At 43.4% G+C, this 22,468-nt stretch overlaps 1 protein-coding gene across 5 annotated transcripts in view; it reads right to left on the bottom strand.

Annotated features, from left to right (window-relative positions):
• The window catches only part of LOC149316693 (kinesin-associated protein 3), a 135,186-nt gene that overhangs the window by 73,861 nt on the left and 38,857 nt on the right, over positions 1-22,468 (bottom strand). For all 5 annotated transcript variants that reach the window (XM_089516048.1, XM_089516049.1, XM_089516050.1 and 2 more), the window contains 3 exons: positions 10,802-10,964; positions 10,140-10,240; positions 872-980 (listed from right to left, as the gene is read on the bottom strand). In XM_089516048.1, coding sequence (XP_089372174.1) covers positions 872-980; positions 10,140-10,240; positions 10,802-10,964 — 373 coding nt within the window. The remainder of the gene's footprint in view (positions 1-871; positions 981-10,139; positions 10,241-10,801; positions 10,965-22,468) is intronic.

The following is a 22,468-nucleotide window of genomic DNA, read 5'->3' as shown; positions in this document are numbered from 1 at the left end:
GGTCTTTTACTATATCAAAAGTAACATTGATTTTTAAACAGAAGAATGCAAGGGAATGCAGGACAGGGTCCATGTAAATGGGTGAGAAGCAATATTAAAGATTAAATATTAAAGTAAAAGATCATGTTTGGCCATACCTCTATGTAGATAAATCTTTATTGTTGTTGTGTGCGTTCAAATCATTTCCAACTTATGGTGACCCTAAGGTGAACCTATCATGGGATTTTCTTGGCAAGATCTGTTCAGAAGAGGGTTGCCCTGGCCATTCCCTGAGGCTCAGAGAGTGTGACTTTCCCAAGGTCACCCAGTGGATTTTTGATGGCTGAGCTGTGAACTGAACCCTGATCTCCAGAATCACAGTGCAACATTCAAACCACTATGCCACACTGGCCCTCTAGATGAATCTAGACACTTTGAAAGTGATAACTAAGGGAGTTCTTAGGGTGTGTATTTTAAGGTTATTTCACATTTAACATTGGTCAAATTTAGTTAAATAATTTCCCCCTGTAACCTGCAGTATCATCTTCATCTATCAAGAAGCAGAATTCCCTGACCTCTCCCAGGGAAAGAAATGAAGCCAAACTTAGAATACTGATTTCTCCAGAGACTGACATTCTGTTTTTCTTCACAGAGCCTAAAACTCTTTAAATAATATGAGAGAGAGAGAGAGAGAGAGAGAGAGAGAGAGAATAGAAAGTTCTGTAGCCTGGCAAGGTGGGTGGGGGAAGGGGAACTGAGCAGACGGGGAAGGCCAGAATGGAGCACTGGGGTTGAGTGGAGAGAGAAAAAAGTCAGAAAAGAAAAAAGGATGAGAGCTGCTCATTTGTTATTCATAGCTAAGCAGTTAAATCATGCACGTTGTTCAACTCACCTTCGCAAATAAGTTGTACATTCCTCTTATTAGCAGCCAGATTAATGCAAAAGGAAATGAGCTCCAGGTCAACACGTTCATCAGGACATTCAAACAGCATCTTCATTAACTAACAACATATGGATTTAAAGCCGTTAGATTTGTCAGAAGAACAGCAACATAGCTGCAGCACTGAAGTAATTCCATTTTTCTTAAGAGGATGAGGAAATTTCTCCCCATGTACGGTAATAGATTCCATATTATTTTTTTCCTACAGAAACTTCTTGGTGGTAGTGATGGTGGTGTTTGCCTTCAAGTTATTTCTGACTTATATCTACACTAAGGAAAACCTATAACAGTGTTTTCTTGGCAAAGATCTTCAGAGGGAGTTTGCCACTGTCATCCTCTGAGGCTGAGACTGTGATGTTCCCGAGGTCACCCAGTGCTTTTCAGGGCCAAGCAGGGATTTGAACCTTGCTCTCCATAGTCAAGTGCTCAAACCTGGCTCTTTACAGAATGGCACCCTTTCCCTGGCTCTCCCATCATGCTCGGTCTCTACAGAAACCTTTTAGGAACTGGCAAATGGAAGTGGGAGCAGAGCCAGAGCCAACAAGTCTGAACAAAATAACTGTCCAGAAAAATCTAAACTCCCAACTCATAAACTGTCTAGCTTTGGGATGTGTAATGCCCTGTCTCTATCTAACTCAGTGAAAGCAATTCATGGACGAAACTAGAAAGTTTATTGGAAAATGTGAAGTCGAAGGCTTTCATGGCCGGCATCCAGTTTTTTGTGGGTTTTTTGGGCTACGTGGCTGTGTTCTAGAAAAGTTTATTCCTGAAGTTTTGCCAGCATCTGTGGCTGGTATCTTCTGAGAATTTTATTGAAAAAGATCAGCACAGACTTTGCCATATCTGAGTTAAGAAGCTAAGTTTCACTTCTATACTCTGTCCAGATACACTCCCTTCCTTCCTTCACATTCCATTCCCATGAAAAGGCAGGCACTATATGACCTTAGTTCACACAGAACAATTACTCACAACTGCTTACCTCCTTCCCTCTTACATTCAAGCTTCCAACATGGCTACAGCATAGCTAAGCAGGCCTAACTTTAACATGACAGAGGGAGCAGTGATGACTTCAGTTTTCATTTTACATTTTACTTGGAGCAAAGTGCAACATTATTGTATACAGATCAATGCAACTTCACTTTCAACATGTAATTAAGCACTGTTTTGTGACTGAGAAGCATCTAAACAGTCAATATAACGGAGAATGCCTTAATGCAAAGAATGGTGATGGCAGTGTAAGGATTGATCTATTACTTTCCTGTGCTATACAATATTATTCAATAGCTAAAACTCTTTACCATGCTTAGGTAACAAGAATTAAAATAATAAACTACAGCATGTCTTAATACTAAGTAAAATCCTTTCTTAAAAATTAAAAATGTGCTGAATAAAAAAAAATCAATAGTACCATTAAGATTTCAAAAGTTGAAACACTTAAAAAAACCCTGAAGGATTAAAAAAAAGAGGCCCGGCACTGAAAAGAACACAAGCTAGGCACTCTCTGGGGATAGTCAATGGAATCACTTCATTTGGCAACAGCACCCAGAAGCCCTCTGAGGATAATCTTAGGGCCACAACAGGTATATATAGGAGACAATTTTCCAGTAACCTGAGCCTAAGCCAATAGGCACTTCAATAGTTAATATGAGAATTGGATCTGGAGCCAGAGTAGAAGCTAGCAAAAAAATTAAAAAAGCTTTCTCTTTCAGGCTCTACTCCTGTGACCAGCAATGAAGCCTCTACTGCATAGCAGATTTTTTTTTTAGGGAGAAAATAGTTTGTGCTTCAGTGATGACAGTGGCGAGTTACAAACCGCCTGTTTGGGGTGGGCTGCACCCGCCCTTTTCCCCGGTGTATCGGGGCCTCAGTGTCCAGAGCGGCAGCCGCTGAGGCCCCGATCCGCCGCTTTTCGGGCTGTGGGGAAGCGGCAAAAGGCTCCTTCCCCGCAGCCTGAAAAGGGGTGTCCCTGGAGCTTCAAGCCCCAAGGACACCCCGCGGCGGTGGGGAGGAGGAGAAAGGGGCCGCTTGGCCCCTTTCTCCTTTGGTCCGCTGGGCGCAGCCGTCTGAAGGCTGCGCCCAGCGGACCAAACCAGGAAGGAGCTCCGAAACAAAGCTCCTTCCTGCTCCGTGGAAAGGGTGCATTATGTGCCCTGGCGCAGAGCAAGGACGTCACGTCTGCGCCGCCCTGTATAGAGGCGGCGCGGTCGTGACGTCCTCATGGCGGCGGCCATGGGGAACAGCCGCTGCCATTTTGTGTGTGCGGAGCGCGCACTAGGGTTAGGGGGTGCGGAAGCACCGGCCCTTTCTAACCCTAGTACGCGCTCTGCGCGTACTTTCGTGCCCATCTGTAACGGGCCTATATTCTGTTCCACAGTCAACTATGAGCTTGCATCTTCATATAGAAAGGCAAGCAAATATGTCAGTTTTAAAAAGTAGTAGAGGATATGCTCTCTATATAGTGAAGTAGAATTTCAGCAGTGTTATGATTCATATTTTTTATAAATACAGTTGGCCTTCCACATTTGTGGATCTGACTTTTGCGGCTTTGGTTATTTGCAATTTTGATTCATATGTTCTCTTTAGGAATCTCAGGGTCTTCCAGCACAACTCCGCCAGAAGTCGACCATTGGGCTAGAAAATGTAGAGGTATCTAGAGAATACACTTTTCTAGATATCTGTAGGTCCTCCATGATTTCTTTTCATATGCTTTAGGACAGCTCTCTCCTATCTCCTGCTGGAAAATCTTTGAATTATTATGCCAGAAGTGCATGCCTCCAAGATCTTTTGACTGGCAACTTCCTAACTCTAATGTTTGAAGTAATGCTGCAGTTTCTGAACTTAGTGCATATGTGGAACAACAAAATCCTGTCAAGAAAGGGTGGCTCTCCTCCTCCCCTAGAGTGCCATCACTATACATGGCGCTTTACCAAACAAAACAAACAAACAAAAACAAACAAGAATAAAATAGTTCCCTACCCTCAGGTTTACAATCTAAAGAGGGGCCAAACAGACAGCTTGAGTAAAAAAAATGTGGCTACGTTAGTTTCAAAGAGGTTTGCCTCCTGTACTGTAGAAGAATATTGACTATCATGATTACATCACTACACAAGCATGCCGTTCGGCCAAGCTAATACTTAGAAAAGCTTTTATAAATAGCTGAATGTCATTCACACCTATTTAAATAAAGCATGCGTTGCAGGGGTCTGGACAATATTGTTTTTGCTGACTTTTTATTATTTTACTGCCACTTTAAGAACAGTTAATCAGAACTCTGGGGAAAGGAAAAGACAGTTTTCTGGGCAGTTGATTTTGATTTTCTCCAAAACTGTGACACCCCAGTTAGGCCTCTGCTGAACTACTAACTAGGTTATTAAAATTAAATTTACTTGAATCCTCCTGGATCAGAGTGTAACATTTGGTGAACCAGGCTAGAAATTTTGAACTGAAAGGGCCTTACCCTATAAGAGACAAACCTACTAAAAGAGAAAGCTCCATGTTACTAGAAAATCTCTCTGTAGGTAATAACTATTTTGTTGTGTCAACTGCTTTCAAGTTGACCCTAACTCATAGCAACCCTGTGGATGAGACAACAGCAAGACTTTCTGTCCTCCACTGCTCAGTTTAGGTCCTGTAAATTCATACCCATGACCTCCCAATAGCACAAGTCTTTCTCTCTTTCTACTTCCCTCCACTTTTACTAGCATTATTATCTTTTCCAATGAGTCATGCCTTCTCATATGTCCGTCCAAGGTACAACAGCCCTAATTTGCTCATCTTCGGTTCCAGGTAGATTTCCGGCTTGATCTGTTCTAGGACCCATTTATTGGTCTTTTTCGCTGTCCATGGTATAATAATAATAATAAGTTTTATTTATAGACCGCTATTCCGCAATGATCATAGCGGTGTACAGTAAAAATCTTAATGCAATACAAAATACAAGGTGACAAAGGAGGGAGAAGTCTCATCCTTCAGGCAGTCCCTGATGTTGCTGGGTCTGCCTGATCGCTCCCTCTGAGGCCAAGATGACAGTTGAGGAGGGAGGGGCCTCTTCCTTCAGACAGTCCCTGATGTTGCTGGGTCTGCCTGATCGCTCCCTCTGAGGCCGAGATGACAGTTTAGGAGGGAGAGGCCTCTTCCTTCAGGCAGTCCCTGATGTTGCTGGGTCTGCCTGATCGCTCCCTCTGAGGCCGAGATGACAGTTTAGGAGGGAGGGGCCTCTTCCTTCAGACAGTCCCTGATGTTGCTGGGTCTGCCTGATCGCTCCCTCTGAGGCCGAGATGACAGTTTAGGAGGGAGGGGCCTCTTCCTTCAGACAGTCCCTGATGTTGCTGGGTCTGCCTGATGACTCCCTCTGAGGCTGAGATGACAGTTTAGGAGGGAGAGGCCTCTTCCTTCAGGCAGTCCCTGATGTTGCTGGGTCTGCCTGATCGCTCCCTCTGAGGCCGATCAGCACTCTTCTCTAGCACCATATTTCAAATGACTTGATTTTCTTCTTGTTCGTGTTCTTCACTGTCCAGATCTTGAATATATACATGGTGATGGGGAATACACTGGCTTGTATGATTCTAACTTTCATGCTCAGTTGTATATCTTTACTCTTTAGAATTATTATAGTTCTTTCATGGTGGTCCTTCCTACTCGTAGTCTTCTTCCGTTTTCTTGTCTATTGTCTCTTACCCTTCTGAAGATGGATTGGGGTCACAGCAGCCACATGCTGCAGGCTCAATCCGCCTTGAAGCCACCTGAAAAAGGAGCAGCAAAGATCTGCTTCTTTTTCAGGTGGCAAAAAGCCACCTTTTCCCATCCAGCTGCGGCCCCATGTCAGCTTCAGAATGGCCTGGGGGTGTGTGGCATGTAAACACTGTGGTGCCAGAGCTTTTCTATGTCTCTGACTGCTGCAGTGACTAATGATGTCATCATCAAGCAGCACTTTAAAAAGTTGCCTTGCCACCCCAAGAACCATCGCCTGCCTCTCCCAGAAAACCCCAGGGACCAGCAGAGAGACTGTGGAGGCCCAGGAGCCCAGCTGTTGGGGGCATGGCAGACAAGCAGCACTTTAAAAAGCTGCCTTGCCACCCCAAGAACCATCACCTGCCTCTCCCAGAAAACACCAGGAACCAGCAGAGAGACTCTGGAGGCACAGGAGCCCAGCTGCTGAAGGTCCGGCAGACAAGCAGCACTTTAAAAAGCTGCCTTGCCACCCCAAGAATCATCACCTGTCTCTCCCAGAAAACACCAGGGACCAGCAGAGAGACTCTGGAGGCACAGGAGCCCAGTTTCCCCCCCCCCCCCCATGGTCCTAGATTGCAATGTTTTAAGATTGTGTATTGTTTATATTGTTTTTAGGATTGGGATGGGTGATTGAGAATGGGGATTATTTTCTATTTTACTTGTTTTGTTCATTTATTGCTATGTAACTTGCTTTGTTAATTTTATTGCTGCTGTGAATTGATATGTATTTTTTGCTATTTTTTGCTATTGTTTTGCTGGGGTGCCCAAAAAGGAGCAGATGTTTTCCACTCCTATTTGGGCTGGCGGCAGGTGGATTGGGGCCACAGTGTTTCCTGGCATGGCTTCAGGGCAAGCAGCTCTGGGCCTGTCCCAATCTGCCCTTTTGGGGCAGTCTGTTTCACCCCTTTGTTAACTGAGGTATGTACCACAACAGAGAAGGCACTATCATGCTATCATGGGCCCCATACAGACAGGGCAAAATAAAGCTGCTTCAGGTCACTTTGGAGATATGCTGTTTAAATGATGCATGAGTCCTAAGAGTCTGGAAGCCACATCAAAGCCACGATCTAGTCCTAAGGACTGGAGCGCAGCTTTGGCATAGCTTCTGGACTCTTAAGACGCATGCATCGTTTAAACAGCATATCTCCAAAGTGATTCGAAGCAGATTTATTTTGTCCTGTCTATGGGGCCATGGTTTGAGTCTGTGAGTACTGAGGATGTGGACAAGCTCCTAGGTAGTGTGAAGAAGAGAACTTGCCTTCTCGATCCTTGACCTTCACGACTGGTTGTCCAAGGTGTAGATGCAACAATAATGCTTTTGAAACACGTTGTTAATGCATCTCTTAGCAAGGACCAGTTTCCACCTTGTTTAAAAGAAGCGGTGGTAAGGCCGCTTCTGAAAAAAAACTCCCTAGACCCCTTGGATAAGAATAACTATAGACCAGTCTCACATCTTCCATTTTTGAATAAGGTGACTGAGAGAGCTGTTGCTCATCAAGTCCAAGTAGTTTTGGATAAAACTGATTATCTGGATCCATTTCAAACCGGCTTTAGGACAGGTTATGGAGTTGAGAGAGCCATGGTTGCCTTGGTGGATGATCTTCACCTATCGACAGGGGAAGTGTGACCCTATTGATACTTTTGGATCTCTCAGTGGCTTTTGATACCATCGATCATGGCATCCTTCTGGAACGCCTGGGAGGGTTGGGAATTGGGGGCATGGCATTGCAGTGGTTCCAATCCTTCCTCTCAGGCAGATTCCAAGAGGGTATGCTCAGGACAGGTGCTCCTCAAAAAGAGAGCTTAAAAATTTGCCATCCCTCAAGGCGCCATTCTGTCCACAATGTTATTTAATATATATATGAAGCCCCTGTGAGAGATCATTCAGAGACATGGGGCAGGGTGTTACCAGTATGCTGACGACACTCAGATGTGCCTCTCCATGCCTCAGACTACAGTATTGACATCTCTCCTCTCAATGATTGTCTTAAGGCCGTAATGGACTGGATGAGGAAAAACAGACTGAAAATGAATTCAGACGATGGAGGTACTTGTTGTCACACACCCCCACCCAAATCCAGGTATAGAGATATGTCAACTGGTCCTAGATGGGGTCACACTTGGGAGTGCTCCTGGACTCATCACTTCAGATGTCAAATCAGATAAATGTGACGGTCAGGAGTGCTTGTTATCAGCTTCATCTGATATGCCAGCTGTGTCCTTTCCTGGAGCCGGGGGACCTGGAAACTGTGGTACATGCGCTGGTAACCTCACAACTCAACTTTTGTAATGTGCTCTACATGGGGCTACCCTTTGTGCCTAATCTGGAAACTTCAATTAGTTCAAAATATGGAGTCCAGATTAGTCACTAGGAAAGCGAGAGGTGACCATATAACAATTTTAAAATCTCTTCACTGGCTGCCCATTAGTTTCCAGACACAGTACAAGGTGTTGGTGATGACCTTTAAAGCCCTTCATGGCCTGGGTCCAACCTATTTGTGGGATCGCCTTCTTCTATATAATCCACCCCATGCACTAAGGTCCTCTGGGAAAAAGTTACTGCAGCCACCAAAGACTAGACTGGCTGCGGTTATCCAGAGGACCTTTTCATCTGCCACTCCCAAACTGTGGAGTGACCTGTCAGAACAGATCCAACATATCAGTAATCTTGATAGCTTTAAAAAGGCAATCAAGACAGATCTTTTCCAACAGGTCTTCCCTATTCATTAATATAGACTATTCACCGATTTTACCAAGATTCCCATTGTCCTGTTTCTTATTGTTTTAATGACTTAAAATTGTTTTTTTATTAATTTTATGTAGGATTTATTGTGATGTTGTTGGGGAGGGAGGGGATAGTAGGATTTTTATATTGGAGCCCTGGTGGTGCAGTTATTAAATGCCTGTACTGCAGCCACTCACTCAAAAACCGTAAGACTGCGAGTTCAATACCACAAAAGGGCTCAAGCTCGACTCAGGCTTGCTTCCTTCCGAGGTTACTAAAATGAGTACCCAGATTGTTGGGGGCAATTAGCTTACAGTTGTAAACTGCTTAGACACTGCTAGTTCGGTATGAAGTGGTATGTAAATGAAGCTTTTTTTGTTTGTTTTTGTTTGTTTGTTTTTATATTGTATATATTTTATTATTGTTGTAAGCCGCCTTGATCCTATGGGAGAGGCAGGATAGAAACATTATTATTTCTATTAATATTATTTTGCATATCAAGAATACTTGAAGAAAAGCCTTTCCTGAAAGAATGCTCTATGGCAGTGATTCCCAAAGTGGGAATCTTGGGGGCAGCGGAAAGATCCAGGGGGACAGTGAAGTAAAAGGGGCAGCAGGGGGACCTTCAAAGTTCTGGCACACACAAAAGACAATGGAGCCATCAGCCTTTAGTGCCATAGTGGAGATGAGGCTTTAGAGCGCATGGCAATGGCGGAGAAGTGGCGGAAAAAAAGAATTGTCATATTTCGTACCCTGCATAAGCTATGTGAGTTTTCTAGAATCTGGATGGCAGGTTGGAGTTGCACTACTTCTTCTGTTTTCTTTTATCAGACAGGCTGAGAGAAGAGTAGCAGAAGAAACAATGTCTGGGGAACATCCGTCTCTAGGAAAAGAGGGGGACGTGCATCCAGGATTGATTCTTCAAAAGGTTCTTTTGCCTTATTTGCCTCTCTCCGACTGAGAGTCTTCCTTTGCCAGGGAGAAGCTTTTCCCTTTACATCCCATTACCTTGGGAGCAGCAATCAAGCATCTGGTTGAGTAGCCACAAGGATGGCATGGGCAGGAGGCTTCTCAGTCACTGCTCAGCCAGCTGCTTGCTAGCTGTTCCCAAAGTGACCAACTAACTGTCCAGTCACTGCTCAACCGGCTGCCTGGGCTCTGCCCCTTTGCACCCAGTCACCCTGGGAGCAGCAACTGAACAGTGACCCAGCTGGCCTTCCTTTTGCTGTAAGATCACGGTGGAAAAAAGGGAAAAGCAGGCCTGGGCTGCTGCCACTGCTGCATTCGCGAGGTGGTGACAAGTTGGGGTGACTGAAGTAAACAACAATGGCGAGTTGGTTGCTCCACAAATAGTAGACCTGGTATCAAGAAATAGCCGTTGAGGGTGCTAATGTTGTCACTCAAGAGGAAAGGGGATAATAGCCCCAAAAAGTTTGGGAACTACTGATAAATATATTGGGATCCTAAACCATTTAGGGCTTTAAAGGTAAGCACCAACATTTGAACTAGTTTCAGAAAGGAACAAGCAGCCATACAGCCCTTTCAGAAATTGTGTGATTCTACCTAACTATACTGGTTATAAACATGACCACCATATTTTATACTAACTGAATCTTCCAAAATATTTTCAAGGGTATTTCCACATTCAGCACATTACAGTAATTCAATAAGGATTTTCCTAGCATATGAACCTGTGTAATCAGTCTATCTCTGCTGAGGGACAGCCATAGCTGATATGGAGAAAGTGATTATTTGAAAACCTACCTGAGGGATACAGTCTGTGTATGCAAACATTGATTTAAAACGGTCATCCATGCTTATGTGATACAGGATACACATGGCCACTTGTTTATAATTTTCATTTCCTATGGAAAAAAAAAGGAGAAAAGAACCATACAATATTGATAACCAAGACAAATCAATCATATTTTGAGACTAATTTGATACACATTTAATTAGATTTGAATACTCCTAAAAGATAACAGAAACCTGTGTTAGTCTGGATTGGTATGCAAAGTATCTCCCAGAACGTAATGTTCACTACAATCCACCTTCCATTGCCCTACGTGCTAGGGAAAAAAGCCCAGGATCCCTCACCTCATTTTCCAATTTCTTCCTTCATCCTGTTTCTTCCTTCTTTCTCCTGTGACAGTTCTCAGTGACAAATGACTGACAGCTTCCCACACCACATTTCTTCAGTAACTGCAGTGGCAGGAAAGTGTCTTCCCTAACCTGGAGGCCAAAGCACCTCATCAGTCCAAAGAAGCTGCCTACTCCTAATTAGCAGGGAAATAATGGGGAATTGGCAATAATTCTGGGATAAATTAAAACTATGTTTCTCACAAAAAAAATAAAAATAAATCATCAACCAGGAAGCATTAGCAGTAGTTTCAATGTTAAATTAAGTAATAAAAATTGAAACCTACCTAATAATGCTGTGAGTTTTGGAAGAAGCCCAACTTGGACCATTTTATTTCTCAAGCTTGTGTCAAAGGAAAGGTTCAATAAAAGTCGCAGAGTAATGTTCTGCAGGTCTTCATGTTTACAGGGTACCATTTTTACTAGTTTGTCAACAATATCCATTTCAACCTGTTTGAGAAGTATGTAAAAGTAAGTATTTCAAATCCCCTGTTCCAAGGATTTAATAAAAACCAAGCAGTAGACAGAAGTATAAGTATGCAAAAGCGTATTCTCCTCAAATGCCACACTTAAGTTTCCTTGTAAACAATATCTGGCCAGAGCTTTCAACTGACTCATTGGTTAGCTCATTAAGGGGCTGTACAGACCAGCCATTAAGATCGACCCGGGGGCAGAGTTGGAGCATGATGTCCACATGACGCATTCCTCGACTCTGCCCCCAGGCCAGCATGACACAGTGCACCGCACCACACAGCAGGCAGCATCATGGCGCTTCTCTGGCACTGTGTCTACATGATGGAGCACCAAAGGAGTGCCGAACAGCCGTGGGGCTGCAGCTATGGTGCCCTTTCTGGGGTGCAAAAGGAGCGGCTTTTTGTGGCTCCTTTTTTGCACTGCAGCAAGGTGTGATTTGGGCCGTAGCATGTAGGTGCCGTGGTCCCGATCTGGTGCTAAAAAGGGCGGCTGTAGGCTGCCCCTTAGGGATGGTCTGTCGAGCCCCAAAGTTATTACAGTGCGTCCACGTTATATGCGACTTACATGGCTTTCAGCATATGCTAAAAGTCGCACCAGAAGAAGGCTCGGTGTGCCCCAGAAAGGGTAATTAATCTTTTGAATGGGGCTCGAGCATATGAGGAATTCCTGTTACGTGGGGGAATCTGGAACAGATCCCAGCGTAAGAGAAGGGCCCACTGTAGATCACTTTCCCCGGTGATTTCACCTAACTTTTTAGATTCCCCAATTAATGCTCAAGTTTAAAATATGTTTCAGTGAATTAACTTTCTAGACTTTGTTAAGGGGATACCTCTCCCTCTTGTCATGTTCAGTGAACAGCAAGGTCTACTGCCTCAGAAAAAGAGATATCAGAACTGGAGGAAAGGCATTACATAGTTCTGTTATTAAGGAGATTAATCTGTCTTGGGATAGAAATCAGGGAGAGGACAGAGAAAGGAAGTTTCTGGAGCAAAATAGTTGAGTTTGTGGAACAAAGGTTTTAGAATGAAGAATGGAAAAGAAGAATAAAGTCTTAGAATAGAATGGGAATGAGTTCTAGTCAGCCACACAAATCACTATATCATGCTTGTTGTCTTTCTATTATATATTATTCTATAATACATAAGGATTACATCCTATTAATTGCAGTGAGCTATAATGAATCTCTTTACAATTCTTTAGTGTGTTATTCACAAAGTGCTAGATTCTTGAAAAACCGTTTTTCTCAAACTGTTCTTACATTTCCTTTCTTCTTGGCTTCTCCTCATCTTCCTCCCTCTCTCTCTACCTAACTTATCCATTCTGTTTTTTTAATTCTCCTCATCCTTTATCCACTGCCTTTAAATTATACAGTTAAGACGAGTATAGAGAAGATTGTGCTTGTCAGATACCTGATCACTAAAACTACAGGTACAACAGAGATTTCTGTGTTATATATGCAAAATCTGTACTCTATTATATTTTGCAGACGATACCTTTTGACTGGAAGAGGGAAGACAGAAAGGATGGAGATACAATGGGACAAAACTAGCAAAATAAATTTCAACAGGAGTAAGTATAAGGGGTCACATCTAAGCAAGAAAAATGAAAGGCATAAATATGGGATTGGTGACATCTGCAAAAAGCCAATGCAATCCTAGGCTGCATCAGGACCAGCATAGTGTCCAGATCAAGGGAAGTAGCAGTGCCACTATTTTGCTTCGGTCAGACCTCACCTGAAATACTGTGTCTAGTATGAAGCTCTACAGTTCAAGAAAGGACATTGACAAACGGGAATGGTTTCAGAGAAGGGCAACAAAGATGATCAGATGTCTGTAAAGCAAACCTTATGAGAAATAACTGAGGGATCTGGATATGTTTAACTTGGAGAGGTGACATGATAGCTATCTTTAAATATGAGGGGAGAAGAGATGTCACGTAGAATATGGAACAGGCATGTACAGAGACTAGAACACAAACCAATGGATTCTAATTACAAGTAAAGAGATTTTATCTATCTATCTATCTATCTATCTATCTATCTATCTATCTATTTATCTATCTATCTATCTATCTATCTATCATAGCCTGCCATTCTCCCTAAACATGATCCAAGGCAGCTCACACACCTAAACATTACAATTTCTTTACTTTTAAGAGCTGTAACAGTGGAATAGACTGTCTTGGTGTCTTTGGAGATCAAAAGAGAGGTTGGATGGGTATCTTTCAGGAATGATTTAATTCTGTGTAAGTGCATGGCCAAGAGGGTGCACCAGATGGCCCTTGTGTTCCCTTTCCATTCTAAGATTCTATGACTCCATGATTCTTTTATTAAGCTGTGCTGAAAAATATCTTAGATATACACAAACCATTTCTGAGTAAGAATTCTCCACCCTTGATTCTTGTATACTTGTAGGTAACCACTTGTTGCTGAACTTGCAGTGGATCCTTCAACTGAAATAAATCCCTCCTTATTAACCTTTAAAAAACAAGTCATTTGTAGAGTGACTGAAGTGCTGGTGTGGGTGCAAACAAGAAAGCTATATGAATGAATGACAAATCTGATTGAAGAGATTATGAGAACCCATGCTTTGGGACATTTCCAAATCTGAGTTTCCAGATGTGCTGAACTCATTACTGCTAGGCAACAACCATATTATGAGCTTTGTAGTTCTTTGTAGTGGGAGAAAATTCCAGGTTGGAAGAATACTTTTTGAAGGAGCTACTAACAAAGTACACTCTCCTAAAATCAACAGCGACAACTTCTGCACCACTGTCTATAAATTCCTAATGTTTTAATCTATGGATTAACCATAATTGAACAATTCCAATTATTAGTAGTTATACTAGTAAACTAAGTTTCCAGTTTCTAATGTTTAACATTATTGAATTTATTTTCAAAAATAAGGTTTCAACCTCTGCCTTTTGCTGAAAGTTTGCTGAAACTACATAAACAACACGTAAGCCGCCTTGAGTCCCTATATTGGGAGGAAGGTAGGATATAGGAAAATAATAATAATAATAATAATAATAATAATAATAATAATAATAATAATACCAAAGCCTAGCTATATTTGGTACTTGGAAGAGTCTGTGTTTTAGTGGTAATAGAGGTTCCAGGAATATAATTTAAGTGTTAATAACCATGAAGTCATCAAAGCACTGCAGAAAAAGAATGGGGGTAGAAATGGTTTGCCATTCTATAAGCACTGTGTTATTCTATAACTACATGTGTTCTAGGCAGCAAGATGTCATTCTTCTTTAATTTAAAATATGTAAGACAGTCATGTTGAAAAGCATATTTTTTAAAATGCCAAAATGATTTTAAAGATAATTATAAATGCTGTATTCCGAAGACTTACCAGCAGTATCATTTCCATGTATCATATTTTCTGTATAAACCAAAAGGACATTTGCTCATGACTGGCAGCAAAATTAGCTTTCTCAACTTCTCAGTGATATTTATATGTGTCAATACTTTATATTCTGTCAGATCAGATTTAATCACACATCTGCAGACCCCTTCAAAATCAGTGGGTACTTAAATTAGTTATGACTAAATCCCATTAATTCTAATGTTTCCTCAATAATACGTCTGGATCCAGTTTATAGTCTACTCATGTGCCTAAGTATGTCTGTTTCTATCATTCAAAGGCAAAATGAAAAGATTACGATTTCTATATCCTCCCTAGTGAAAAATTAGAAGCTGTAAAATGATATGTGCTGATCACACTAAATACAAGGGCTGGGGGAGGAGATAGCAGCCCATAGGTCTCTATTCAGCTCCAGCCCTAGTTCCTGAAGCTTGGCGCACAGCCTCGGCTAACAAAGGTGTTTTTCTGTGGGTGTTTAGCTGGGGAGTTTAAAGGTGACTTCCAGAGTTCTCTTCAGTGCTTAGCTAAAATGACTGAACATGATTAATGAGGGAATTGCTGCAGTTACCTACAACTGATGTGGTATGTTTGTCTTTCTCCCAGAGGATGTGGGTAGCTATACCTTCACCAACTGCAAGAGCACTGGTGGCGCAGTGGTTAAGTGCCTGTACTGCAGCCACTCACTCAAAACCATAAGGTTGTGAGTTCAATACCAGCGAAAGGGCTCAAGCTTGACTCAGGCTTGCATCCTTCCGAGGTCACTAAAGTGAGTACCCAGATTGTCAGGGGAAATTAGCTTACAGTGGTAAACCACTTAGACACTGTTAGTTCAGTATGAAGCAACATAATGAAGCTGTTTGTTTGTTTTGGTAACCCTGTTGGAAAAGAAGTTCTAATGGCTGGAGGCATGGGTATCTACACTTCAGCATATTCGAGAGCAAGAGATTTTCTTGGACTGAGCAGAAAGAACTGTCCTGGATAGGAAACACATAAGGGGTGTTTCTGGGGAGGAGGTCAGTTCATAGAATCATAGAATCATAGAGTTGGAAGAGACCACTAGGGCCATCCAGTCCAATCCCCTGCCATGCAGGAAATCCAAATCAAAGCATCCCCGACATATGGCCATCCAGCCTCTGTTTAAAGACCTCCAAAGAAGGAGACTGTATCACCCTCCGAGGGAGCGCATTCCACTGTCAAACAGCCCTTACTGTCAGGAAGTTCCTCCTAATGTTGAATCTCTTTTCCTGTAGCTTGCATCCATTGTTCCGGGTTTTGTTCTCTGGAGTAGCAGAAAATAAGCTTGCTCCCTCCTCAACATGACATCCTTTCAAATATTTAAACAGGGCTATCATATCACCTCTTAACCTTCTTTTCTCCAGGCTAAACATCCCCAGCTCCCTAAGTCGTTCCTGATATGACATGGTTTCCAGACCCTTCACCATTTTAGACGCCCTCCTTTGGACACGCTCCAGTTTCTCAATGTCCTTTTTGAATTGTGGTGCCCAGAACTGGACAAAATATTCCAGGTGGGGCCTGACCAAAGCAGAATACAGTGGCACTATTACTTCTCTTGATCTAGACACTATACTTTTATTGATGCAGCCTAAAATTGCATTGGCCTTTTTAGCTGCTGAATCACACTGTTCACTCATGTTCAACTTGTGGTCTACTTGGACTCCTAGATCCCTTTCACACATAGTTTCTTTCAGCCAGGTGTCACCCATCCTATATTTGTGATTTTTATTTTTCCGCCCTAAGTGCAATACCTTACATTTCTCTGTGTTGAATTTCATTTTGTTAGCTTTGGCCCAGCTTTCTAGTCTATTATTGGGTTCCTCTTTTTTTCCCTTTTTGAAGATGGGGGACAACATTTGCTCTCCTCCAGTCTGCTGGGATTTCTCCTGTTTTCCAGGAGTTTTCAAAGATTATTGCCAATGGCTCCGATATTACATTTGCCAGTTCTTTTAATACCCCTGGATGGAGTTCATCTGGTCCTGGAGACTTAAATTCATTTTGATTAACAAGGTATTCCTCTACTATCTCTTTACTTAATCTGTGCTGAAATTCCCCTATTCTGTCCTCTGCTCCATTATCCTCAGGTTGAGCACCTTTTTTCCTTTTCTGAGAAGACTGAGGCAAAGAAGGTATTGAGTAATTCTGCCTTTTCTCTGTCCACTGTTAACATTTTGCCATCTTCTCGATGCAGTGGCCCTACCATTTCCTTCTTCTTAAATTTGCTGCGTACATATCCAAAAAAGCCCTTTTTGTTGTTCTTAACCTCTCTAGCAAGTCTGAGTTCATTCTGTGCTTTAGCTTTTCTGACTTTACCCCTACACATGCCTGCTATTTCTTTGAATTCCTTTTTTGTGATTTCCCCTTTTTTCCATTTCTTATACATGCTCCGTTTAAAACTTAGCTCAGTTGAAAGTTCCTTAGTCATCCATCCTGGTTTCTTGAGACACCTCCCAACTGTCGCCATCCAGCCTGGAGGGAGTGAGGGGGCGGGTCCAACACCACCGGACCTGCCCTGAAGAGACAGAGCCCTCCCTCCACGGCCAACTGTCGCCATCCAGCCTGGAGGGAGTGAGGGGGTGGGTAGGGGCTAATTTTGTATTGCAATTTTTACTGTACACCGCTATGATCATTGTGGAATAGCAGTCTATAAATAAAACCTATTATTATTATTATTATTATTATTATTATTTTCTTTCTCACTGGAACTGTTTGAAATTCTGCCTTCAGTATCTCTCTTTTGAGAAAGTCCCATCCATTCTGAACTCCTTTATCTTTAAGTATTCCTGACCACGGGATCGCCCTCAATACTTCTCTAAGTTTACTGAAATTCGCTCTCCTAAAGTCTAGAATGTGTGTCTGACTATCCCTGGCTTCTCCTTTCCACTGTATAACAAACTCCAGGAGAACATGGTCACTTCCACCCAATGATCCCACCACTTGTACCCCATTAACCAAGTCATCCTTGTTGGTTAGGATCAGATCTAAATTAGCTGACCCCCTTGTTGCCTCTTCCACCTTTTGGACAATGAAATTGTCTTCCAGGCAAGTGAGGAATTTGCTAGACCATGGGGATTTTGCTGAGTCTGACTTCCAGCAAATATCAGGATAGTTGAAGTTGCCCATCACTACTACATCTCTCCTTTCTGAATGTGTGGTCATCTGTTCTAGAAAGGCATCATCCAATTCCTCAGTCTGACTTGGGGGTCTGTAGTAGACTCCCACCATAACATCCTTGTTGTTTCCCTCCCCTTTATTTTTTATCCAGATGCTCTCCACCTGGCTGTCAGTATTGATGTCCTGGATCTCTTCACTGGTGTAAATATCTCTGACATATAGTGTTATTCCTCCTCCTTTCCTGTTTGGCCTATTTCTCTTAAAAAGCTTATACCCCTCTATTTCCACATTCCAATTATGAGACTCATCCCACCAGGTTTCGGTGATGCCTATTATATCATATTTGCTTTGTTGTACTAGGAGTTCGAGTCCATCTTGCTTATTTCCCATGCTGTGTGCATTAGTGTAGAGACATCACAGACCATGGGTTCCTTTTACTTGCTTCCTGTGCAAGTTTTTTTGCCTCCCACTGTTGGGTCCTTGCACTTTTTTTCTTGTATCCTCAATGTCAGTTTGACTATTTTCTCCAGCCCTTTTGCCTTCCTTAATATTGTCTTCCTTCCCCTCGGAACTCAGTTTAAAGCCCTCCTGATCAAATTCTTGAGACTTTTGGCAAAAACATTTCTTCCAACTGGCATGAGATGCAACCCGTCCGTTGCAAGAAGTCCCTCCTCATGGAACTGCAGCCCATGATCGAAGAATCCAAATCGTTCTCGGCGGTACCATCTGCGGATCCAGTTGTTCACATCCGCTATTTTCCTCTCCTTTCCTGGGCCCTTCAACTGGCAGAAGAGACGAGATGACAACCAGTGCATCCATTCCTTTCAGCTTCCTTCCAAGCGCCTCGTAATCCCTTCTGATATTCTGAAGGCTGTGTCTTGCAGTATCAGTGGTTCCCACGTGGACCAAAAGGAAAGAGTATTGGTCAGTAGGCTTGACCAGTCTTGTCAGCCTCTCTGTCACATCACGGATCTTTGCCCTGGGGAGACAACATACCTCTCGAGACATCTTGTCAGGCCTACAAATCACTGCTTCTGTACCCCTTAGCAAGGAGTCCCCCACTACGACCACATGCCTCGTCCGAGGCTTAGCAACGACTGTTCCCTCGGGTGGAACTCTCGGGCTCCCCTGCTCTGTCCCTGAAGTCTGTCCATGCTGCTCTTCTTCATCCTCCTTGTTAAGGGAAAGAGCTTCGAATCGATTCTCTAGCTGCAAGCTCCCAGAACAATCCCTTCTTGTCTTACTTCTCTGTGTGACATTCCTCCAGCTGTCTGCCGCCTGTGTATGGGAAGTGACCTCCTCCGCCCTAGCATCTTCCTCTGTGTGGTACTCATCCAAGACCGTTAGTTCTGTTGTGTCCAGGAAATCCTCTTGTTCCCTAATATGCAGAAGTGTAGCTAATCTGGACTCCAGCTGCTGCACTTTCTCCTCCAAGAGTGCTACCAACTTGCACTTGGTGCATGTGAAGTTCTCCACTTCTGTAGGCAAGAAGACAAACATCCCACAAGAGTTGCAGGTGACTGCAGCAGATCCCTCGGCGTCCATACTGCAAATCTTTAGTAATGACTAAAACAGGACTGTGGGCTTCCTCCTCAAAAAATTCTCTGGTAAACACCAGTGTTAAGGCCCCTGATGACTTGGCCTTTTCACCAGTCTGTGGAAGCGAGCTCAATCTACTGGGAATACAACTTTATAGGAATGTCCTGGCTGCTATCTTATACTTAAGGGCAAGGTTCTGTTTCAATTTCTGCTTCTACCCCGATGCCACTTGTGTAGAGTTGTTGAGTTAAAAAAAAAGTTAAAATACATGAAGTAGAGATTTGCAGGAATGTGACGCCCTGAAGTAGGAAAATCAGGGAAAGCTACTGAACCAATTTGAAGCTCTACCCCTTATCGGTGATGACGACGAACAACAGCAGGGCCAGTCCTCAAGGAATGTGCAGTAGAATCAGTACAGGGAATGGCTGCTCCCAAGACTTAAAGATGTGTGGTGGTGGCGGCGGGGGGTTTCTTGCTGAGGGTACAGGAAGATGACACCAAATTAGGAGTAGTAGTTAATACCCCAGAGGACAAGATCAAAAACCAAAATGACATTAATAAGACTAGAAAGCTGGGCCAAAACTAACAAAATGAATTTCAACAGGGAGAAATGTAGGATACTGCACTTCAGCAATTAAATAAAATGCACAAATATAGGATGGGTGACACGTGGCTTGACAACTGTAAATCTGAAAGAGATCTAGGAACTCTAGTATACCACAAGTTGTCAGGGTCTCCTACTATATGTTCCTCTGCCATGGATTGTTGGTAGCACAGTCGACCCTCCATATCCACAGATTCAACCATACACTGGTTGAAAATATTTTAATATATATATAAATGCCCAAAAGCAAACTTTGCTTTTGCTATTTTATATAATATGCCATTGGGTTAATGGGACTTGAGCAACCACCAATTTTGGTATCCATGGGGTGGTCCTGGAACAAAACCCTGTTGATACCAAGGGTCCACTGTATTTTGTATATAATTCTAGTGAATGTTGTGGTTATTTGAAATATGTAGTTGTTTGAAATAGTTTTAGGAGATTATCCCACTACCAACTTTTTTCCCAGTCTGGGCACAGGCCGAGACTGGGCTGGGAACATGTGCTACGTTACAGCTCCATGCCCAGATCATTAACATCCCATCCTTCTCCCATCCTTGGCTAAAAATGCTTTTTTCCCATCATGGGAGCCATTCCGATCGGGGACGGGATGGTAACGATCTGGGCATAGAGCTGTGTGGTAGCACATCTTTCCAACCGGGTCTCAGCCTATGCCTAGATTGGGGAAAAGGGCAATGCAATAATCTCCTTTGTTTTAATGCTGCACTGAGGCTGGGAAAGGTGGCAAGCCTAATGGTGAGAAGGAAACAGGCACAGGATGTTACTGGAACTTCAAGGTCGCTCTCCTGGGAAAGAATGTGAAGGCAGGGTGTGTGCGTGAAATATGAAGGGGTTGTATCAATGTAGTTGGGTGTTTTAAGCCTGTTCTGGAAAACATCTGTCTACAGTTTTTTGTGGGCTATATGGCCGTGCTCTGGAAGAGTTTATTCCTGACATTTCATGAAGTGGGTTGGACAATGACTAGAGTGCGACTGGTGTGACACTCGACTCTTATCTGACAGAACTCGTCATAGGAATTTCTTCGTACCTATAGAGAGGCAATAAAGGCAGTGCAGAGATCTTTCTCCTCTGCACGTATTGCATCTGCGGAGTCCCATCGAGCAGAGCTGTTTGGGGTGATAAGGGAACTGACACAGGATCCACCTGTGCAGAACCCTTTGCTTAACCTAACAACGACTTGCTGTGATGCTTTTAACAACTACTTTACAGATAAAATCTCTCAGATAAGAGCCGACCTGGATGCTGGGATTGCTGCAGAATCGACTGATGAGGTGTCCAGTGAACCCGTTGTTGAGGTTAAACTGGATCGGTTTGAGTTTGTGAATACCGATGACGTGGATAAGATCCTTGGAAATGTGAAGAAGATGACATGTCCCCTCGATCCCTGCCCATCATGGCTGGCCGCACAGGGGGGTGATGCCTTGATGGCATTTCTTAGAGATGTCATCAATGCATCCCTTAGGGAAGGTTGTGTTCCAACTTGCTTAAAGCAGGCAGTTGTTAGACCGCTCCTGAAAAAACCTTCGCTGGACCCCTGGATATGAAGAACTATAGGCCTGTATCCCATCTTCCATTTTTGACCAAGGTGATCGAGAGGGATGTCGCCCTTCAACTCCAAGTCATCTTGGAGGAAACCGATTATCTAGACCCATTTCAAACTGGCTTCAGGACAGGATATGGGGTGGAGACTGCCATGGTTGCTCTGGCTGACAATCTTCGTTTAGGCATTGACAGAGGAAACGTGACCCTGTTGGTGCTTCTAGACCTCTCAGTGACCTTCGATACAATAGATCATGACATCCTCTTGGAACGCCTGGGAGAGTTAGGAATCGGTGGCATTGTATTCCAGTGGTTCTGGTCCTTCCTCTCAGGTAGATTCCAGAGGATGATGCTCAGGGAGAGTCGCTCCTCGAAAACAGAGCTTAAATGTGGCGTCCCTCAAGGCGCCATACTGTCCCCGATGCTATTCAACATTTATATGAAGCCGCTGGGAGAAATCATTCGCAGACATGGGGCAGGGTGTTATCAGTACGCTGATGACACCCAAATATATTTCTCCATGTCCCGATCACCAGCTATGACAACAGATGGCATTTCTCCCCTCAATCAGTGTCTTGAAGCGGTAATGGGCTGGATGAGGAAAAACAAGCTGAATCCAGACAAAACGGAGGTATTTACAGTAGGGGCCCCCAAACCAGGTATAGGGTTGCAACCTCCAGTCCTAGATGGGGTCACTCTCTCCACAAAGGGCTGTGTTCGCAGTCTGGGGGTGCTCCTAGATCCATCACTTAACATGAGAAATCAGGTGAATGTGACGATCAGGAGCACCTGTTATCAGCTTCGGCTGATACGCCAGCTGCACCCTTTCCTGGAAGTAAAGGATCTAGAAACTGTTGTACATTCACTGGTAACTTCACAACTTGATTTCTGTAATGTGCTCTACATGGGGCTACCCTTGTGCCTAGTCCGGAAACTTCAACTGGTGCAAAATATGGCAGCCAGGCTGGTCGCCAGAAAAACTAGGAGTGACCGAATAACACCCGTTCTAAAATCTCTTCACTGGCTACTTTTGGTTTCTGGGCACAGTACAAGGTGATGGTTATAACCTTTAAAGCCCTACATGGCTTGGGCCCAACCTATTTGAGGGATCGCCTGCTCTCATATAATCCACCCTGCACACTCAGGTCCTCTGGGAGGAATCTATTGCAGCCTTTAAAAACCGGACTAACTGTTACCTCCCAGAGGGCCTTCTCTGCAATTGCTCCCAAACTATGGAACGACAAGAGCCGTCAAATTGCCAGCTTAGACAGCTTTTA

The sequence above is a fragment of the Sceloporus occidentalis genome, unplaced genomic scaffold (genome assembly GCF_023333645.1).
Source record: "Sceloporus occidentalis isolate IW3139 unplaced genomic scaffold, rSceOcc1.0.p SCAF_3, whole genome shotgun sequence".
Lineage (NCBI taxonomy): Eukaryota > Metazoa > Chordata > Lepidosauria > Squamata > Phrynosomatidae > Sceloporus > Sceloporus occidentalis.
Note: the sequence above shows the minus strand (reverse complement) of the source record. Positions and strands in the feature narration are given on the sequence as shown.